The sequence below is a fragment of the Accipiter gentilis genome, chromosome 10, assembly GCF_929443795.1.
Source record: "Accipiter gentilis chromosome 10, bAccGen1.1, whole genome shotgun sequence".
Taxonomy (NCBI): Eukaryota; Metazoa; Chordata; class Aves; order Accipitriformes; family Accipitridae; genus Astur; species Astur gentilis.
In genome coordinates, this window is record NC_064889.1 from 1,700,259 (window position 1) to 1,721,768 (window position 21,510).

At 48.7% G+C, this 21,510-nt stretch overlaps 1 protein-coding gene and 3 non-coding genes across 9 annotated transcripts; 2 read left to right on the forward strand and 2 right to left on the reverse strand.

Moving 5' to 3' along the window:
* Nucleotides 1-422: 422 nt before the first annotated feature.
* Nucleotides 423-494, forward strand: TRNAM-CAU (transfer RNA methionine (anticodon CAU)). Its single transcript has one exon. It is a non-coding gene; the product is annotated as a tRNA-Met (tRNA).
* A 121-nt stretch (nt 495-615) lies between these two features.
* On the forward strand, nt 616-689 carry TRNAI-AAU (transfer RNA isoleucine (anticodon AAU)). Its single transcript has one exon. It is a non-coding gene; the product is annotated as a tRNA-Ile (tRNA).
* Nucleotides 690-907: 218 nt separating this feature from the next.
* Nucleotides 908-979, reverse strand: TRNAM-CAU (transfer RNA methionine (anticodon CAU)). Its single transcript has one exon. It is a non-coding gene; the product is annotated as a tRNA-Met (tRNA).
* Nucleotides 980-8,298: 7,319 nt separating this feature from the next.
* Nucleotides 8,299-21,236, reverse strand: LOC126043611 (mitotic-spindle organizing protein 2B-like). 6 transcript variants are annotated; one of them, XR_007507482.1, is made up of 5 exons: nt 20,995-21,225; nt 20,784-20,929; nt 18,522-18,556; nt 13,804-18,415; nt 8,815-8,938 (listed from the first exon to the last, which is right to left on the reverse strand). XR_007507482.1 is itself a non-coding variant. In XM_049812297.1 (4 exons), exons 1-4 carry the CDS (start codon nt 21,159-21,161, stop codon nt 8,894-8,896), a joined length of 393 nt encoding a protein of 130 aa, XP_049668254.1. In that variant the 5' UTR covers nt 21,162-21,225; the 3' UTR covers nt 8,780-8,893. The 6 variants fall into 6 exon arrangements, 5 of the variants coding, with proteins under 5 accessions (XP_049668253.1, XP_049668254.1, XP_049668255.1 ...); XM_049812297.1 differs by lacking the exon at nt 13,804-18,415 and having other exon boundaries at nt 8,780-8,938; XM_049812298.1 differs by lacking the exon at nt 8,815-8,938 and having other exon boundaries at nt 13,311-18,415.
* Nucleotides 21,237-21,510: the final 274 nt, after the last annotated feature.

Consider the following 21,510-nt stretch of genomic DNA (forward strand, 5'->3'; position numbering starts at 1 on the left):
GTTGTATCCAACAGGTGAATGGCAGCTCCTACCAGGCTGGCCAAAAAAATAGAAGATCCGAGACGGGCTTTTCCTCTGTTCAGCTTTCAGCAACATGGTGGGGGACTTCGTCTCCAGGCCCCTGGAGAAGGTCAAAGCTCTTACAGCAGATGGGACAGCCATGAGCCAGGCTGCATTCATTCATAGTCGCCCAGCGTGGGGGGGGGGGGGGGGGGGGGGGGCAGCAGGGCTGTTAACGTCACCTCACACGGGATGCACGTGCTGCTGGGATGAGGGTACCACCACTGCTCGCCCAGCCCCGCGGGACTCCCCCGTGGGAGCATCCCCCAGACATGGGGTGCAGTCAGAGACCCCCCGTGGGAGCACCCACCAGGGTGGGGAAGATGGATGAGAACGTGTACCTGGGAAATCGCTTTCGCGGCAGCAGAGTGGCGCAGCGGAAGCGTGCTGGGCCCATAACCCAGAGGTCGATGGATCGAAACCATCCTCTGCTATTCATTTATTGCTCCCCCCAACGCTTTTTTCCCGAGGCAGCGGAGACCCCCCCACCGCGCACAGCTCCCGCTCGGAGCCGGCAAGGGAGTTGGGGGCGGCGCAGAAAACGCTTCGCAGCGCGGCCGGTTAGCTCAGTCGGTTAGAGCGTGGTGCTAATAACGCCAAGGTCGCGGGTTCGATCCCCGTACGGGCCAAGTACAATTTTCGTGGGTTTTGGGTTTTTTGGTTTTTTTTTTTTCCTTCCGGCCCTCCCTTTCGTTTCGCCCGGCGTCGGGCAGTGGTGGTGCAGGGACCCGCAGGGCCCTCGCCAGGGTCGCGCAACGCGAGGCGCCTGGGGAAGGAAGCCAAAATAAATTAAAAAAAACAACCCGGGGAGGAGAGAAGGAGGGGGGGGGGGGGGGGGTAAAATAATTAGCAGAGGATGGTTTCGATCCATCGACCTCTGGGTTATGGGCCCAGCACGCTTCCGCTGCGCCACTCTGCTCTCTGGTTTGAAGTTTCCCCGCTGTCTCTTTAGAGCCTCTCTTAGGCGCCCTCCCCGCCCGCGTGGGAGGTGTTCCCACGGGAGTTCTGCCTGCACCCCTCAGCCCTGGGCCATGGTCCCCGGGGAAAGCCTCGCCCTCTAGTCTCACCCCATGCTTTCCCTACTCCTTCTTTTGCAGGTTTTCATTTGTTTTGGAGGACAACCTTCACTACGTGCTACAGCCAACGGCATTCATCTCTACAGTGAAGAATTGTCGAAAACAGGCTTTGCATGGAAAGCCAGTGACCAGTCAGCATGCAACACGTGCACCCGATTAAGCACCCTAATAGTGTCACAAATGGGGTCAAGCAAAATACACAAAATGCATCACCACCACCACCACCATAACTTGCTGCGCTGGAGGGGAGACCAAGGTTGCTGCTCATCTGGGAGCTCAGCGCTTCTCACACCAGCTGGCCTCTGGGGACAGGTTCCCCCCCACCCACTTTGTCTCTCTCGCTCCCTTTTTTTATTTTTGCCACAATAAACATGTATCATTAGAGCCAATGTATGCCACCAGCTATAGACACTGCTAGTAGTTCTTTGTGCCTACGAGCCTGTACCAGCACCCTTTGTGTAACACCCGTGGGATGCTCTGTTAGGTGCTGCCAAATCCAGCAGCCCAACATGGCCAAGGCTGCCATGGCTCCACCTCCCCAGCTTCAGGCAGCAGCAAGGCTGAGCATGTATCCCCAGGAGGCACATACACCCCAAACTAGTAGATAGGTCGTTAGATAGATGATACACAGCCCCTTTCATACCCTCATCCCTCTATTTTCCCACATTTGTAGCTCCCTAAACCACCTTGATCTCTTCTTTTCACCACCTTTGGTTCCTCCCGCTGAACATCCCATTAAGTCTCATACAATGCCAAAATGCAATTCCCCTGCATCCCATACTGTGTCCCTCAGCCCTGGGCAGTCACACCCTCAGTCCAAGAGGTGATCTGGACAGCTGCCCCCAGCTGACTATCCTGGTGGGTGCCACCTCCTGGCCCATGGATGGCCCTGGCAACAGCCAGGTCGGGGGATCCCTGGCACCGTAGAGGTTCCCAGAGTTCCTCCACCTCTCGTTGTTCCTCTGCTTCTCTTCATTCATGGAGATGAGCCTTTAATCACATAACCTCGTGTTGTCTCATGGGGTGGGGGGGGCTGCCTGCACCCCAGCCCTAGGGGATGCTCCTGGGGAGAGGAAGCCTGTATGCATCCACCAGCCCCGAGGGATGCACCCACGGAGGATGCCCTGCAAGAGCCACCCCATAGAGACCTTTCCAACAGGAAGAGTGTGCCTTCCCCACCACACCACTTCTTTCTGCATCAAAGCCAGGTCTGATCCCTCCCTCTCCCCCCACTGCAGCAATTTTGGGAGGGAAGAAAGACTGCCTGTCCCTACCAGCCCTGGCCTCTCTTGCTCTTCTCCCTGCCAGCCCTGGCTGACCCTGACACCTCCCATCCCATCCCACCCCACAACCTGTCCTGTCCCCTCCAGAGTGCCCCTTGCACCAGCCTCAGGGGACCCACACCCCCACAGGGTGTCAGGGCTGGCACCACCTCGGCCCCTGGTACCCCAGAACCATGAGGGTGAGGTGCCATGGTAGACTGCACCTGCCCCAAGGTGCACCCCAGCCAGGCCCCAGCTGCTGCGCCTTACAGCAACCCCACAGGAGCATCTTCAGCTCTGCAGAGCCTGGAGGGAGTGAGGATGAGGTTGTAAGAGGGGTCGGACATGGGCTTGGGGGTCAGACGTGGGGATGTGGCTCTAAGAGTGGGTGTCGGGGATGCAGTTGGAGCTCAGGCATGGGATGCAGCTCTGGGTTGTCAGGATGGACACTCTTGAGCGTGGAGGTGATCCTTGAATATCAGCCCCCTTTCTTGGGCTCTTCTTTCCTCCAGGGCCTTATCCCATGGGACTGTATCAAGCAGATCCCTAAGGAGGCCAAAGTCTGCTCTCCTGAAGTCCAGCATTGTGATCTTGATTTTTGCCTGGCTACCTCTCCTTAGGACACTGAACTCCACCATCTCATGGTCACTGCACCCAAGGCTGTATTTGACCTTCACATCCCTAACAAGCCTGCTCTTGATGGTGAATACGAGGTCCAGCAGAGCACCTCTCCTCGTTGGCTGTTCTATCACTTAGGTCAGGAAGCTGTCATTGATGCACTCCATGAACTGCCTGGATTGCTTATGCCATGCTGCGTTGTCCTACCAGCAATATATCAGGGTGGCTGAAGTCCCCCATGAGCACCAGGGTCTGAGAACGTGACACTACTTCCAGCTGTCTGTGTCACCTCTTTAATCCTGACCCATAAGCTCTCAGTTGGCTTCTCACCCGTCCCCAGGCAGAGCTCCAGGTACTCCAGCTGCTACCTCACATAAAGGAAAACTCCGCGCCCTCATCCTCCTGGCCTGTCCTGCCTAAAGAGTCTGTGTCCCTCCATTGCAAGGCTCCGGTCATGTAAGCTGTCCCACCACATCTCCATCATCCCAACAAGCCCACAGTTGTGTGACTGCACACAGATCTCCAGTGCCTCACCTTGATTCCCCATGCTGTGTGCATTAGCACACAGGCATGTCAGAGTGGCAGCCCAGCGTGCCGATTGCCCAGAAAGGGTTTGGGGTATTTTTCCATAATGGTGCCTTGTAGGCGCTTTCTTGCTTGCATGCAAATGCTGAAGGTGACCCCACTGAAGCGCCGTCTTGCTGATTTTGAGTTCGCTTTCATTCACATCACCCCAGACCCTTTGCTTGTCAGCCCTCTTCACCACCCCCACAACCCTGACTATGCCCCTCTGAGCTCTGCAGTCGTGACTGACACTCTCCAGGTTGCCCTTGGGAGTATCACTGGTACCCACAAGGAAGAAGAGCAGGGGGGGGAGAGTCAGACAAGCTTTGGCAGTCTCTTCACAACACCCCCGACCTGGGCCCACAGCAAGCAGCACACTTCTCTAGACAAGTCAAGACGTACCCTGCAGCAGATGTGCTGGGGGCTTGGAGACGGGTGGGTAGGTACAACATAGGAGGTACCCCAAGCCGCAGAGGGATAAAGAAAGAAAGGCAGGTATGGAAGCAGGCAAAAGCTATGCTTGTTAGGTACTTTTATTCTCAAGAAAGGTCAATATACTGCACAGAGGAGGTTTCAGTCGCATCTCAAGTCTGCTCACCCCTGTTCTAGGGACAAATAGCACTAATAATGATTCTTCTAAGAGAAAAAGCAGCTCTTCAGCTGCTCTTTTTTACCAGCAAATTCAACTTACAGCTTCCCAGTTGGTGTGGTACAGTTCAGGCTTTGGGGTTTTTTTTGGGGGTGGGGGGAGAAGGGGGACATAGTTGCACTTTCTTACAAACCAGAGCAGGAGACACCCAGACCTTGAAAAGGCAAATTAAAAAAAAAAAAACAAAAAAAAACCAAACAAAAACCACCAAACTTGTAAGCTATTTCATTTGAACACCTTTCCTACAGCTTCAAGCTCTGTTAATAAAATTTGTGAGCTACTTTTCTTCTATTTCTAACTCCCACCCTTGAAAAACTCTGACCTCCACAGCTGGGTGGATTTGGTTTACATGGCAAGGTTGAGGGGGACGGTGCTGCAGGGGTGGCTTCAGCTGAGCAACCAGCAAAGCTGGTGGCACCTCTGTAAAAACATATTTAAGAAAGGACAAAACACTGCCCAGAGGGAGGAAAAGAAATACTCAAGAAACAATCCCACTAACACCAAGGGCAGAGCAGAAAGAGTGGCAGGAGATTCCCCTGCAGCCCACGGAGGACACTGTGATGGAGCAGGTTGTCCCCCTGCAGCCTGTGGAGGACCACACTGTAGCAGACATCCACAGGGGCCCCCGCCAGAGCAACTGTGTATTCACTGAAGGAACTGCAGTCCATGGAGAGTCCACACCGGAGCAGTCTCTCCTGATTGCCACATGCTGCGAACACACCATCTCCCTTAAGTAACAACAGCCTTAGGCCTGGCCAGGGCAGGGGGAAGTAGGCTAAGTTGCAGTATTGTTCGAGAGGAATCTGTAAGGCAGGATTATCTGAGCATCATTAATATTCTGCACAAAAACTTGTGCAAAAGAATATTGTGCTTGCCAGCATTTTTTCCTCTCGATCAGGAAGAGATCTCAGCACCTGTTGAACCAGGTTCATGAGAAACACCATCCATCCCTCCCCAAGAATGGAGACACTTTCTCCTAATTAGGGAAATGGATTTCACCAACAGCTCCTGAGCTACCAAGGCTCACTCTGGAATGATGAACGGCAACACTTAAGCTCTAACGAATCCACTTACCTCTTTTAGCTACTTGCATGTATCTTACACTAAGTGATGAAGCTATTCTCTCCCTTATCTGGCATAATCTCATTTAAGCTGGCCCATTAGGCAAAGGGTTCTGTAACACTCTATAAATGAATAATCACATTAGCATCATTGGAAAGACTAAATGTTGTGTGATTATGCTATGAGATAGGTCAAACTGGTTTTCACATTAAGGTCCTAAAACCCACGTAAGCATGCACATGGAGGGCACAGAGCAAGCACCAGTTAAAGTACAAGAACAGATAGTCACGTTTCCAGTGCAAGCTACTGTCACTGCAGGGCTCAGTGATGCCAATACATGACCTACCTCAGCACTACTCACCTCCTAATTCAGCCAACCAGACTTTCTTGTGATAGCATATGCCCACACATTCTGTACAGTTTGCTTAAATATTTTTATGGTTTTAATATTTTTTACCAGCTGTGGAAATTGGTTTGCTGCTAGATAACTGTAAAAGTGAGATTTGATAAATGATTATAAGAAATCATATACTAACATTATGATTGAAACAATAGACAAACGTGTAGCCAGGGGATTAGCTAGTAGAGGTAATTACAAAAGTGTAGTCAAGTGATTAACTAGTAATTAATTACTCCTAAGTTTGGTAGTTCTTTGCTCTTATGACTAGATGTTCCTGTACCCTAGATGAGAACAATGTTGCAACTGACTACATGTGATTGAAACTGTGTTAAGCTTCAAGACCAAAGAACAGGGACTTCAAGGTCAACCAACAGAATCTCAAATGGGTCAGTGGTCGTAAAAGCAGCCCTTCAACTCAAACGAATTCTTCATTGCACATCATGAGATGTAGGCAGTACTATGATAATCAGTTACAATAATTTTTACGTATACTAATCTGATTAATATGTAATGAGTTATTCTATATAACCTGTTTGTGCTGAAGCTGTGGCACGCACACTAGGTGGAATTATCCCCTGTGCATCCAGCGCTGCAATAAAGAATGTCTGCTTTCTAAAACTCCAAAACAAGTCTCAGAGAGTATTTCTTTACAGGCTGTGAATTTCAGTATCATCTGCTGCTACAACCAGCACGAACTTCACAAAATGGATTTTAGGGAAAGAGGCAGCAAGAAGCATTGCCTTGTAAGGCGAGTCTTGACTTCTCTGGAGCAACCTGAGCACTTGTGCTGGTTTTGGCTGGGATTGAGTTAATTTTCTTCTTAGTAGCTAGTATGGGACTATGTTTTGGATTTGTGCTGGAAACAGCATTTATAATTCAGGGATGTTTTAGTTACTGCTGAGCAGTGCTTCCACAGAGCCAAGGCCTTTTCTGCTTCTCACCCCACCCCACCAGCGAGCAGGCCGGCGGGGGGGGCACAAGAGGTTGTGAGGGGACACAGCCGGGAGAGCTGACCCCGTCTGACCCAAGGGATATTCCAGACCATAGGACATCAAGCTCAGTATATAAAGCTAGGGGAAGAAGGAAGCGGGGTACATTCGGAGTGATGACATTTGTCTTCCCAAGTCACTGCCACACACGACGGAGCCCGGCTTTCCTGGAGATGGCTGAACACCTGCCTGCCCATGGAAAGTGGAGAATGAATTCCTTGCTTTGCCTGCTGTGAGGGACTGAAAGAGTTAATGTCTCAAATATTGTGGTGGGGCAAGTTCTGCTTAATGAGTTAACTCTGCATAACAAGGAATTCTGCCTAGCAAAGAACCCCAGGGGAAAGGCAGATCAGCGCCATCAGCAACAGGAGGGGGAGGGCATGCCCGAGGGTGCACAGCTCCCAGTGCTGATGTGCTGAGCAGGACAGCTCAGCCTGCAGGGAAGGGGAAGTTACTCCCCAAACGATCCCCAAGCCCAAAGGCTCACAAACTGCTCATGATACCCAATTAGCCTAATGCCCACCCGAAGGAGGGCCAGGGATGATAAAAGAACACAAACTGAAGCCTCAGGTGCACAAGCCCACTAGAACTGGAGCCCTTGGCTGACTGAACCAATGCTGGACCCAGGACTGGTGAAATCTTTCTCTTTTCCCTTTTCCATAATCCCCACACCTCATCCTTTTAGACATAAACCATTGACCAAGTCTGGGACTAAGAGCTGATCCAGCTGCCCCACAGCTCCTCTCTGAGAAAGAGTCCAGAAAGCAAGGGGGTCTGCTCTGAGCTTCATGACTCAACGGGACGACTCTCCTTATTGTCTTCCCTGAACTGATCCCCAGACAAGCAAGGCCTGTAGTATATGTTTGGTGATGCATGATTAGCACGTTACAGTTTACTGACATAGTTTCATGCCAATTTTTGTTGTGAGCACACCAATTTTAGTGGTGAGCATGCCAATTCTTCTTGTGAGTGAACAGAAGTTGAGTTTTGTGACCTTAAGGATCCCTGGTGTTGTTTCACCTTAAAATCCTGACCTAGGAATCAGCAAACCTGAGTCATCGTCCTGAGAAATCAGGATGTTATAAGTTAATTTTGTCCCAAACAGGATTCTAAACAAAGTTAACAATTCATTAAATTAATAAAGGCAAGCAAACAGCGCTGGGGATGTGGGGAGCTTCTGTGTGAAAAACAAACCAGCTTCTTTTATAGTCTAACGTTCATTACATATTCATACTAGGCGTGTTCTCCCATCTCTGGGTTACTTGGGTGCTTAGAAACTTATCTCTGACCAGGCTCCCCACTGTTAGTGCCAGACAGCAGACATGCTGTGTGACAGCCGACACTTTGCACAGCACCAGCTGTGGTCACCAGAACCCAAACAAGTTCACAACAGACACCTCCCCCTCAACAAATACATACAACAAATGGCCCATCAAGATCCCAAGCACCGCAATCCCTGAGGCCCAACACACATCCAAATGCCTCAGTTCTCCCCCAGGACAGTTAACAACAAAACCGGGTTTGGGTTGGTAAAAAGAGACCGAACTATGTACATATCATCTGTCTCCTCCCGGCCTGCGGTTATACAAGGATCGACAAAATGGTTAAAGATTACATAGACAGTAGGGGTCGCATTTTATTATGTGGCCCTAGCATTGTTTATATTAACACGAATCAGATGAACATATTTCACGAGGACATGACACTTACATGCACAGCTTTTGCTTTCCCTATTAAACTGTCCTCATCTCAACCCACGAGTTTTCTCACTTTTACCCTTCTGGTTCTCTCCCCCATCCCACAGGTGGGGAGTGAGCAAGCAGCTGTGTGGCACTTAGTTGCTGGCTGGAATTAAACCATGACAGCGCTATTCCAGGCTTTTCTGGGCTTTATGTCTCTTTCTTTGTCCCAGGTGCCTTCAGGTAATCCCTAGTAGTTTGCGTTGCCAAAGTAAGTTTTGGAAATAAGAAACAACAGCTCTGTTCCATATATTACAAATCATGTTTGTCAAGTTAATACACACAACACAAACAGTTTTAACAAGCACAGTTTATACACAATTTCAAGCATCAAAATACATCAGTTCCAATGCCTTATTTAGGTACTGTTGCCTCCTCCACTGTTCTTTCCAGAAGCTCCTACTTTCTGCAGCCGGCTCGCACTTGGTTGCCGAGGCATCCTCTGGGCAGATCCTTCCCGGCTGCTCCTTTCTGCTAGAACCTGGGTCCCGCTGACAGCAGAACTAGTTTTATTTCTCCCTGAATAAACAAACGCATACATTAATTTTCAAGTCCCAACCCTACGCATCATCCACACAGCATCTAAGCTGCAAGCGTTCCTTAAGAAATCATGCAAAAGGCAAAACTCTGTTAGATGTCGCAAATGCATCCAGCACAGAAAGCTAATTTGTGAATTCAGCTCAAGAGGCATCAGGGCCACAAAACCAAAACAAGCTGCAGTAGGAGCATTCTTAATTTTCATCAGGTTTAATCTATGAAGTAACCAGCCACTTCGTTCTTGAAACACTTGCTTTTATTTGGCACAGGAACACCAGCATTGCAACAGCACTTCAAGGAGAAAATTAAGAGCATCTAACACCTCAAGGCTGGGATAAGTGAACCAATGTGCCAGTGTCCCTCAGTTTCTGAACCCTGCAGCCACATTCTCAGATCAGAAACACTTCTCCTCATGTCACTTCTGTGACTTGATAAGCAAGCTTGGATTCATTTTCTGGAGTTTCCAGGAGCTCAGACTCCTACACAGGACCTACTCACAGATTTTCTTACTGTGTTCAGAAGATAAGAGTTATCCTTCTGTAGGCACAACTGACCATCTCTAAAATGCAGTGACACAGCAGAGAGAAGCCATGGGTAGAAAGGTAGAAGTTGAGGGAGGCAAGGGGCACACAGCCCACCCTGCTGGATTCAGCCAGAGGAGAGAGTGACAGGCTAAGGTGTACTGCAAACAAATGACAGGAGGGGATAAGTGAAGGAGACTGACTTTTCTTGGCACTGGAGAGAACTACTTCAGATAAGAAGTAGGACTCGCATTAGGAAACATTACAAAAATAAAAGACACAAAAGGGTCACAGCTTTTACTAAAGATAGCAAGCTCCAAGAAGCATCATAAAAAAATAGTAATATCAAGGAGGAAACAAAACACAGGAATACAGTGAGCTGTAGTTACTGTAGTTACATGCATGCAATTTAAAATGAAGAGTGGCACTTCAGCAAGCGTTAATCAGAGCAACCTTCAGAATACGAACAGCTACTCCACACACTGGAGTCTCCATGGGCATGGATTGGAAATCATCATCTTGGATCATTTGTGCTATCTATGGACAGCACACAGACTGGAGATACGTCTGGTTTACTTACCAAACCACCCTGTCTCCTTGGAGCAGCTGTCTGAGAATAGGACTCACATCGACACCACAGGTTAACACCTTGCAGCACCAGAAAGACAACCTGAGAACTTCCAAATAAGAGTATGTGGCCCCTGCATATCTGTAAAATTTGACAGACTGGAGTGGCAAAAGAAATATATTCACTTATCCCAGCCGAGTCAGGTGCTCTTAAAAAAGTCTATTATTGTAAACCACACTAGTGATCTGCCAGCAGTTATCATCCCAAGCCAGCCAATCAGCTTTGCAGTCTTTCTTTGCAGCTCAAGCACTTTAAGCAGTTTCACTAATGCAAGTATTGTCCATGAAAACAAACAAATTACACAAAGGCAATACATGATCTCACAGTATTTGAGAAAAAAACTGGCAGGAACAAAAAGCATTATAGTTCACCATGATGCTTTTAGCAATCCAGAACATCTCTATAGGTGAATGCCCTTCCCCTTCTCACATGCATCTACCCGGTAAGAGTGCAAGTGTACGACAACCTGTGTACAACAACTCTAACCATGTGCACATACAAAACAACTGTACCATTAAGCACTATTGGAAGTCAGGCCCTTGATCTTCTGACCTAGCTGAAACAACTTGGGTAGAAAGAATCACTTTACTGAAGAGAAGATGTGCTCAGACAAAGCACATGCCCTCCATCCTCTCTGCCTCAAAATCACGGTAAAACAAACCAGTTACTTAAACAGCATAAAAACCAACTATATTTTTGGAAGCATCCTATCTTGACTCACGAACCAGTCAAGAATAGCTCAGGAAGTGTGCAAGGACAGGCATGGTTTGTGCACTTCTACCAGTTAAAACACTATCAGAGATAACAGATTCAATTAATGCAAAGTACAGAAGTTGAACAACCACAAACTCTGTAATTTAAGTACTACAGATGAACAAAAGGATTCCACTGATATTTTCCTTGGTGACACAAGATGTCCTAATATTGGACGTGTCTGGCTGTCATAGAACACCTGCAGCCCAAATAGATACAGATGCCAGAGACAAGCCAAAAGACAGCCTAATCAAATACCTCCCTTCCCAAAGATGACTCCAAAAGAGGCAGCTACATGTTTATCTCAAGAGCCAGCCATAGTTTAAGAAGAATGGTATATGCACACGAGCAGTGGCAGAAGTGTGCCCTACCTACCTCTGACTGCTAGCTTCCCCCATTTAAAAGCAGCAGTGTCCGCTGTGATCAAGCTGTTTACTTGGACACATTAATGCTGATCATCTCTGACAAAATCCAAGGCCAAAAGGCTACAGCCACCTCTAGGAAAGGCTGAAGCAGGAGTCTTCAGGGTGGAACAGGGCAAGAAGAGAAATCCTTAAGTAGCAGAGGGAGAAAGAAGCACCTTCTTGCATCAAAAAGGAGGCAAGTGAAGACACATCAGATTTAGGAAAGGAACCCCAACCCCAAATACACTTTCAGAAGTGGAAATCCAAAGCTCTTCTCATTCAGTCTCCTCTCCACTCAACCTACTGCTTTCCCCAGGGGATCCTTTCCTGCCTCTGAGCAGTAGCAAGGACTACAGATTTTCCTCCCACTGGTAAAATAAATAAATAAATAATTATTGGTACATTTACTTGTAACACAGTTAGGGATATCAGGGCTGCAGCAATCTCAAAATATTTCTTGTATTGCATATTGGCAGTGACTATGGGCTAGAGCTACCATGACAGTACTTTTAAATTCTCCAAAATCCTGCTCCTGTTTCTGTCTCACAGTAGAGCTTACACTGGGCACAGTAAATCAGCTGGCCTTTCTAGACAACCAAAGACTCAGTTTTAGGTGTGAACAAAAACTTGTAAGACCAGAAGTCCCTCCTTCTTGCAATTGCTATGCGTTACCTAGAGGACTAAAGAGACACCTTTTGCCTAATCACCAGAAGTGTGCACAGTGATGGGACTCACTTCAAATCCCATCATCTCCTGACCATGGAAGAATCTCAGACATGGCTAGACTTCACTCTCCAAAGCAGTCCCAGTATGTGACTGGCTCATTATACCCAATTCTTTGCCAGACTGTCAGGTTTGCCCTTCAGAGTCTTGCTCGCATCCCTACATAAGTATCACAAGTAGTCCTCTTCTGCCACACAAACTGGCAGGTTCTCAGGTCTTCAAAGCTGCGGCCATATCTTAACAGCTAATACACACACTGGGCTCTCTTCAGAGTAAAAATATCACCCCTGCTAAAGCAGTCTCCCTGAGAAGACAGAGTAAAGCAGACAGGTAAGACCGGCAAAATACGTCTCAATAAATCTGGCTGAATTGTTTTGAAACACAGGAAGAGGAAAAAGTAAGAAGATGGTTTTCAAATGCACTTTTCCAAAATACTTAACTAAGACCTTAAGTATGCATTGAGCAGAGGATCATTAAGCACATTTTCTCTTGCAAACACTTATCTGAAGAGAAGGATTTGGAGAAAGAAGAGAACACAAAATAAGTGGACACCTACACAGGCCTACAAATCACCTGCACAGAACTTACAGCTTCCTCTCTTTTCCAACAAGCTTGTTTCTTCCTAAGAGTTTAGGTATTCAACTGCATTACTAGATACGACTACAAAAGCAAGCTTATATTAACAAAGTCCCAGATCCTATTCAACATAGTGATAAGCCTCCTTAGGTGCTCAAACATCTCAGTTTAACACATCAGGTAAGAAGCATCTAAATGAGATGTCTGAAGGTAGGTTAGGGTATAGAGCAATTCCCCCCTCCCAGAGCAGAGGTCTGCATTAGTCTGATCAATCTGACAGTCCTTTTCCAAGGCAACTGTCTGAAATAATACTTCATTCTCATCTACACAATGGATGGATTCTCCCTTACTCTACTATCTATGTTACCTTGGGAGGCTGCCAACTTGACCACCCATGAAGTGTCTGGTTTACCAAAGACAAGGTTTTCATTCACCTCTCCCACTCTTTTGAAAGATGGCTCCCTTCAAGGCTGCTCAGCAGAGTCACAGGAGCTCCCATCCACTGACCAACATGAAACACACCAGCCTTTTCCCTACAAATTCTCACATGTTCCTGGTTGCTCCTCATTTTGCTAGTTTTCATCACCACACTTGGGATAGTCTTATTTCCTCCCCTTCTCTCGCACATAGATTACAGAAAGAGTAGATGGAGAAGAGGTCCCTCATTTTTCTCAGAGAGGTCTATTCAGTCTGTAAGATTTTTTTTGAGTGTTTCTTTGGTTGGTTGCAGGCGGAGGGTGTGTGTGTGGGGGGGGGGGGGGGGCGGGCAAAGAAGGAGTTTGTCACTCACAAACTCAAATCTCATTACTTTGCCACAAAGCCACACATGATGAGTCTGGCAATTACAGTACCCCTCTAAATCCCTTTTCTTTCTGCCAGTACTTGCTTCACAGAGCATGAAAAAGAATAAAAGCCACACCTTGAAAATGAGCCTGAAAAGACATACTAAAAAAATCCTAGTGCAGTGTTTAGCTCAAATACCCAGCAGAGAAGAAGCCTTACAGCCTCAGGTAAACCTGCAAACCTTCTGTGGAGAAAGCATGACCAGAGAGAGACCTACACTGGCCAGAGATCACCAGTCCTCTCTAATACCTTGCTCATGTTGACAGTGCTGCCAATGCCATCCAAGTCCTCGTTTTAGCTATCCATCCGCATCAACTTGCCCATCCATGTCCATCATACCTAGAGCACATACAAAAACATTACAGAGAACCACCCAGGCTACTGAAGGGATCCCAGTACCTTCAGGGAATACATCAGCACACAGTGTTTCCTCTTGAACTGCAGCCTGTCCAAAAGCCACCAGCTTCTCCGATGGACACAGCCACGTACTCATAGCTAAATCATTAGGCAAGTCTGCAACACGCTCCCACCGTATGCAGAGCACTGCAAAGAACATAGCACGCTTAAAAGAAAAAGAGAATGGAAGAAGTCCATACCTCTCAGATAATGCTTTCCCCACCCACCCCCCCTAAAAAGGTTACTCAGATGGGAGGAAGTCTTTAACAGATTCCTTCCCAAAACACAGTAGTGCAGATTGCAGCACAGCATCCAATACAGCCTTTTCCTCATTCAAAAGGAAAGATTCCATAAAATGACAAGTTTGTCTAGACTTCAGTTTTCAAAGTACGTTGCCCAGAGAAAAATATATTCTGTTAAAATTAAAAAAAAAAAAAGTGCATTCTGGAACAGGAGCCTGGGGGGGAAAGGGGAGGGGAAGCAACAACTCCACATCAGGAATGCTCTAAACATAAAACTTCTTGCCTTGTATAATTATCATGACCATCATTTCACAAAACAAGAATAAAGGCCTCTAATTCAAAAGGCTTGAACTCTGCTGCATATGGTAGAAAGAGTTAAGAGGGAGTAAGAGTTAGCAGGATCCGGAAGGCAATCTAACTGCTATTTAGTGAATTTAGGAAATCCACTTATTGGAGCAGTATTGATGAAGTACTGAAAAAAACTGAGTACGAGTGAAGCAACTAAGTAAGAAAACCATGATCAGGACTGTATTAATCCTTTGATAAGTCCTATAAGTCACCTACAGATTATTCTACAGATTTTTTTTCAGGGAAGACATACAGACCATGAAGTGTCCGAGTAGAACATTTACAGGTGCATGGCACAATTAAGAATGCATTGCTATCAGTCCAGTCCCATGGATATATTTAATCTACAATTAAAGCATAATAGGCAGTATAACCAACAGGAAAATTCACTGTATGATGTACAAAAAACAGATTAAACACATTTAAGAGAAATTGTTAGCATTTCTGGGGAGATTCCTTCCACCGCTCCACAGAGCATTAGCCTTGTTAGCTACCCTATCTCCTTAATACAGAAGTCTGCATTACAAATACCACATCAAGATGAACCCTGAGACAACATGAGGCTGAGTAAGTCCAGGGTGAGTGTAAGAGGAATGCAAAGCAGCTGGCGTGGCCAGCCAGCAGTACCCAAGAGTGACAGCAGTCACCATGGGCCCTTGCAGCTGTCATACCAAAAGGCTGACCACAGCTGGAGACAGACAACACAGAGAAAGTGCAAGAAATAAGAAATTAGAAAAAGGGATGAACAGGGAAAGCTACAAAACATAAGGCTGACAAGAGGAACACATAGGGAGGACAAAGTTGGCAACAAGCTGCACAGTAGACGGAGGAATATTTAGGAAATAATCAAACAACAACACTTGGAAGAGACCTTGACCATATCTAAGTATTTACACAGGAAGAAAGTAGTTACAAATGCAGGAGCAGAAAAGGACTTACAATTCTCAAAAGCATATTTTTCCACACAGGCAAAAAAACACAGCCCATGAACCCTTCACTGAGCCCATGGTGGTTGGTGGGCTCAGTGGCTTTTCCAACAGGCACCTAAGTGCAACATGGAGTTTCACAGAGTAGGAAAGCATTCTGACCCCTGCTGTACAGAACAGGAGGCTGCAACAGTTCCTTGCAGCCTCAAAATCCATAGACCAGGTGAGAGGCCCACAATGGAGACAGGATTTTGAAAGGCAAGCTCATGTTAACAACATATTTAGTACAAGAAATAAGCTGGGGCAAAGCTTTGGGAAGTAACTTTATGGAAGACACTTGGGCTGGTGAAGTGGGTAATGTGGAAAAGCCAGTTGGAGTGCAAAGAGTGAGAGAAGCATCAAAGAATATTCATCAGCCTAGAAAAAAAGAGCAAGGCATTGACATATGCATGTCAACAGAGAGGTAGAAAACTGCAGGGAAACCACCAGGAGCTTGAAGTTTGGCTGATGGGAACGGAAAGCATGGAAATAATATGTAAGAAAATGGTATATTTAACTACACAAAGGTAAACTATACACACACCTAGTCTAGGGCAAAACCAACACCACTGTCCTAATGGGTATGCACACCTCCTCACATTCACAGAAAGCAATCGCCCAGGATATCCTTTCTCTTTAAAATCAGCTCTTTCCCTCCCAAATCAACAGTTGAGGAATCACTTCCAATGCAGCTTGCATGGAGTTGTATTTAGCTAAATATGCCAGATGGATGCTCCAACACTCAAACACCGGAATTTGGAGCTAGCTATGAAGAATTCAGTTACAGAAAAGCTGTAACGTCTTTTTCCAGCTGCTTTAAAAAACCTCCCTGCACCATGATGGGCTGAGAAGCCTAAGCCGATATCTCATTGTTACTGATAAAACTCAAGCAGAGCAGTCTTGGCTAATCTTTAGTGAGACCTGGATTACTTCAGCCATTTGTCTGTCTTCTGACAAAGGAGGAAGCACAGGAGAAAGAGCAGATAAGCAGAGTTGAAGGACACTGTGCAAAGCAGCTTGGCAAGCTTATATAGGACAATCACTGTTCTTTGTATTAGCGCAAAGAGACACAAGTCCAAGCTACGCAGAGGAGGAATCTCCCATCTCCAAATGCCTGGTCCTGCATGGAAGCTGCACCATCCTCTTCTTAAACAGAAGCAGCATCTTCCAACAAGAGATGGCGGGGCCAACAGCAGATACAGCTTTGGTTCCCCTTCCCGCAGCAGCTCCTAAAGGAAAAGGAGGCAAGGCAAGCCAAACGCTCCTGCAGAACAGATCCAGCCCAGAGGACACCCCCAGTCACCCTATTAACACTTACCCAACTCCTGAATGATGGACTTAGACTGTGCCCAGAACTAGAAAGCTCAGTGAACGAGGAACAATTCCTCCTCCTCTTCAATCTGAGCTAGCTGGTTGTTTCTTCAATTTAAGGAGAGAAAATTACTCTGCTGAAGATACACTGATTTTAGTGGGATCTTTGTTTCAGCAACACACTTTCCTCCAAGGGCTACAGTAAAACAAGCTCCTGTCTTGAGCTAAATAGTTCAAATCCTAATTCAGCCTAAGGTGGTCCAGTAAAACACAAACAAGGCTGGCAGTAATGGCCCAGTTCTGCTTTACATCATTACCGATTTCCATCAGCTGAGAGATCTCTCTGGACACCTGCTCGTTTTCATGACCTTCAACCAGGAGTCCTCATACATCTTCCTCAGACACATCGCTCCAAGTGTTACATGGCTCTGCAGAGTCACACATAAGCTAGCCAAAATTTGCACAAAGCTGCCAATTCAAGCTGCAAAAGCTTGTTCACTTGCACTTGATGCCCATCTTAGGTCAGGCTGGGCACTGAGCTAACATAGCCCCCTCCTTCAACTAAATCACAGCAAGTTCAGACATCTGCCTTCCATCCGAGAGGCTACAGAAACGTATCCTCACAAGAGCAGCTGGACAAAACATGTCCTCTTCTTGATATTTATGAGATCTTACCAGCACTTCTTATGCTTACAGAAATGAGGACACAGGACTAAGGTTGTGATAAGTCACCACTGAGCTTAAGTTTTGCTCAAAGAATTTTCTGAGAAAGTTGGCTTTTCAATGGTGATTTGATTCGCAAAGGAATTAGCCAATGTCAATAGGTGCTGGGTGACAGCAAAGTCATTTAGGCTGACAGAAACTAAAAAGAGAAGTTTTCATTCTAAGTGAGTTATGGCTCTAATAACACACAAGCTTCCAGAAAACAAAAAAAAACCCAACATAGCTGGCAAGACCAAAACTTCTGGCAAGGCATGCAAGCGCTGCCTGTCAGAATTTGGTCAGGACTGAGAGCGTGATGAGAGAAAAGGCCCCTTTATCACCATTACAGAGAACCAACTTGCAAAGAGAGCAAATCCAAGTTCAGCATTTAATGTTTTACCACATCTGCAGTGAAACTGTGGCTTGATGGGCACAATCCTCCTGCCTCAGTAAGCTGTGTGTGATCCGTGATCTCAGTGCACCGACTAGCCCTGAAGACATATGTTAGCTTTGTGAAATAAAACAGCAACAGGAGACACTGAAGGCCAAACTAATACTGCGAATATTTACCACACGCAGTGCAGAGCTAAGGTCACCTTTCTCTGAACTTCACTGCGCTTCACCCTTGGGTCCAAGGGCTCGTCCCAGTGCACTCGAGGATATCAACATGTCCATTTTAAAGCGAAACTACAGAGGGGAAAGTCTGGCTGGACACACTACGACTGCAATCTGACTTGGGCACCATCTTGGACCAGGAGATGCTCTGCTAAACATACAGAATGAGCATCCTGGATTAACACAGGCACAACTGAATTAAGCTCCCAAGACAGATACTAATTCCTGCAAACTCATAGCCTCTCTAAGGTGCTTACAGCACCTCAAGCTGGTAGGAGGCAACGGTTAAGGCCATTTCAACTCTACCTTAGGGTTTCCAGCTTTTCCTCTTGAGAAATTTAATACTGATTAGCAAACAAGTTGCCATCTGACTGTTTCAAACCTGAGCTGGCATACTACTAGCTAAAACTAGTTCATGGCAGTGACCCAGTCCTAGAAAAAAATAATCTCATTTTTACAGGAAGTACCACACAAACAGCATACATGAGAGAACAAAAGCTACTCCAGATTAACAGGCAGACAGGAACAAAAACCTTACCAAAGTTCCTCCACAGTCTGAGTGGCCCGTCGCACCTGAAGCGCCAACAAAGGAGAAGAGAGAGCAAAATTTAACAGCACCTTTTGTTCAAAATTGCTGCTCTTTTGAGATGTTTCCTCTCAACGTGGTACCAGAATAGCATGGTGCTTTTTACTTAAAATATCCAAATACTGTACCTTTCTCATTTTGCTCGGGAAAAAGTAGTCAGCCAGGTGTTGTCTTTCTCCCCTGTGCATATTTAGAGTCATTTCTCAGTCACATGTGAGGCTGTTCTCTTTACCGCAACCAACTTCTCTGCAGGAAATTCTTAATCAAGAGCATCTCTTGAGAAAGGGGAACCTGTTCACAGTGAAGTCCATGGAGTCCCAGACACTTTACTGGCACACTCCAATTCCCATTTGGGCGTAAGCAAACTTCCTCAGAGCCTCTGTACAGCCACCCTCAACTGCTCAGTGAGGTGATTCTCACCCACTTACCATGTGGGAATCCACACCAGAAGCAGCAGGCTCTGCTGTTGCGAAGGTGCCTCAGATTATGCCCCAGGTGGCATAATCACCCTTACCCTGAAACTCACTGCTTATAGCTGGTCAAATAAATCTTGCCTTTCAACCCCACTTCGTACAGGACTTAGCATCAGACTTGCAAGCACAGCCATGAGAATAAACACCTCCTACCACCAAGGCAGCCTCAGTAGTGAGGCTCGACTAAGCAGTAGTACACTATCATGACAGGGAAACCTTACTTCCCCTCCCACCTTGCTCTGGTTACCTGTGCTGACAAACCTTTTCTTTCTTGCCCCATTCCCTGTGTTCCCAGCACAGTCCTTGCTGACAATTACTTTTTAAAAGTTTCACCTCAAAATTCATCATGGGTCAACAGAGACCCATCAGCTACAACAGATTTTTCACCCTGAAACAGAGAGAGGAAGGGAGAATGGAACATGACAATACAATTCGACTTGACCTCATCCATTTCTAGGGTCCTGCTGGGTGATCGAGCACACCCACGTTACTGGTATGGCAGCGCTGGGGCGTGCAGCTAGCCGAGCTTTTGGTGTGCAGTTTTGCTCTTGGCAACCGCAGACAATGCTCACAAAACCCTGCTGTTTCGGCCATTACCCCTTTCTACTATATTTTTGAGCACAAGAGAAGTGAGAGCCTTTTCACAGTGAATTCAAGCTTAGCGACAGCAGACTTATTTTAGTTACCTCTTTTTAAAACTTTTGGAAGTAATCCGCAGAGGTTGCAAGCTACCAGCCAAAAGTCACTTCCGGAAGTTCAGGGAGTAAGTAAAAACTTTTATTAGAACTGGTTTGGAATAAAATAAAATATATATACGGCACAGCTTCAGGGCTACATTTGTTACTGTCCGCCGAGATTAGAGCAATAACAGAAGATAATTACATTTAAAAGCGGTTCCTATCTTAGCTGACAATCCCACGCAGCCTCCCATTTCACATTCCCACCTAAATACCATCTGCCGGGCACGGAAACCGATGGCCGGGCGGCAGAAAGCCACCGAGCTGCTAGGTGGGGACGGAGCAGAGCGAAGCATCGCAGCTCCCCTCCTTTTCCAGGGATTCCTAACGTACCAAAAACCCGCACTTTCTGTCGAGTTAAATACAAGCGAAGCAGCACCGCGTAGCATTATTGCGTATTAAGGGGCTTCTTTTTTTCGTTACGGGCTTGGAGGGCAGAGCCGGGAGGCTACAAAACCCAGCACAAGCGACCGCAGCAGCCTCCCCCCGGACGCACCGCACCGCTCCTCCACGCCCACCCCCCGATGCTGCCTAAAACGAACAAAAATTGAGAAAAAAGGGCGCGGGCAGGAGGCGCAGCGGGGCGGGCCCGGGGCTCCCCCTCCGCAGGGCCCCGCGCAAACCCCCCATCCCCGTCCCCGTCCCCGCGGCCGGTCCCGTCCCCGCGGCTCACACCGAGCGGGCCCCCCGGGGCCCGGCCGAGCCCCCCCTCGGGCCCAGCCGCCCGGCCCGCGGCCCCCTCCCCGCGGCGGGGCGAGGGACGCGGCCAGCGGGAGGCGCGGGGAGGCCGCGGGGCAGCAGGCAGGCCGCGGGGGGGCCTCGGGAGAGCGGCGGGCGGCCCCCCAGCCGCGGCGGCCGCAGGCCGGAGGTGGGGAGGAGCGGGGCGGGGGCCCGGCCGTCCTCGGGGGGCTCTGCGCAGGGAGACACGGGGATTAGGGCTCGCCGCCCGCCCGCCCGCCCGCCGGCCCGCCGGCCCGTCCGCCCGCTGCCCGCCCCCCGCCTACCTCGGGTGTCGGCGGGGAGCGGCGCCGGCGCGGCCGGGGGTCCGGCCTCGGGTCCCGACGGCAGCCGCTGCCCGGCGCACATGGACTTGAGCACCTGGAAGACGGCGAGCGGCGCCACGTTCATGCGCAGCAGGTCCAGCAGCACCCTGCGGGGACAGCCGTCAGCGGCGGCAAACCGGGGGTACCGGCAGCCGCCGCCCCCGCCGCTCACCGGAACACCTCCGGGTCCAGCCCGCTGCCCGCCGCCTGCGCCAGCTCGAACAACTCCGCCTCCTCCGCGCTCAGCAGCTGCTTCCGCCGCAACCGCGCCTCCGCCATCGCCGCCGCCGCCGCCGCCATCCCCGCCGCCGCCGCCGCCGCCGCCGCCGCCTCCAACATGGCGGCGCCTGACGCCACGCCCCCTCACGGCCCGGCCCCGCTCGCCGCGAGGCCTGGTCCCGGCGACGGCGGGCTCAGCCCCCGCCGGCCAGGCCCGGCTCCTCCCGCCCGGGCCCGGCAGGTGGCAGCCGCGCTCCAGCCGCAACCGAGGCCCGCCCGGCGGTGCGGGGGGGGGGGGGGGGTGCTCGCCGGGGCCCTCGGCCCTCTTCCACCTTCCCGCTCCCCCGAGGGGCTCCTCTGCTGCCCTCCACCACCACCACCACCCCCCCCCGGGCAGGCTTCCTGCTTCCCGTGAAGGCCCGTGAAGCAGCAGCCGTGGTGTTTTCTGGGTGTCTTCCCCAGGTGGCCC

What these genes read in the sequence shown, in the direction of transcription:
- LOC126043611 (XM_049812295.1), bottom strand. Translation starts at nt 21,161, where the DNA reads ATGTTGGAGGCGGCGGCGGCGGCGGCGGCGGCGGCGGGGATGGCGGCG. An exon ending in CTGGACCCGGAGGTGTTCCG is followed by an intron (nt 20,930 to 20,994) that starts GTGAGCGGCGGG and finishes CTGTCCCCGCAG; the next exon opens with GGTGCTGCTGGACCTGCTGC. An exon ending in GCTCCCCGCCGACACCCGAG is followed by an intron (nt 20,691 to 20,783) that starts GTAGGCGGGGGG and finishes CTCCCTGCGCAG; the next exon opens with AGCCCCCCGAGGACGGCCGG.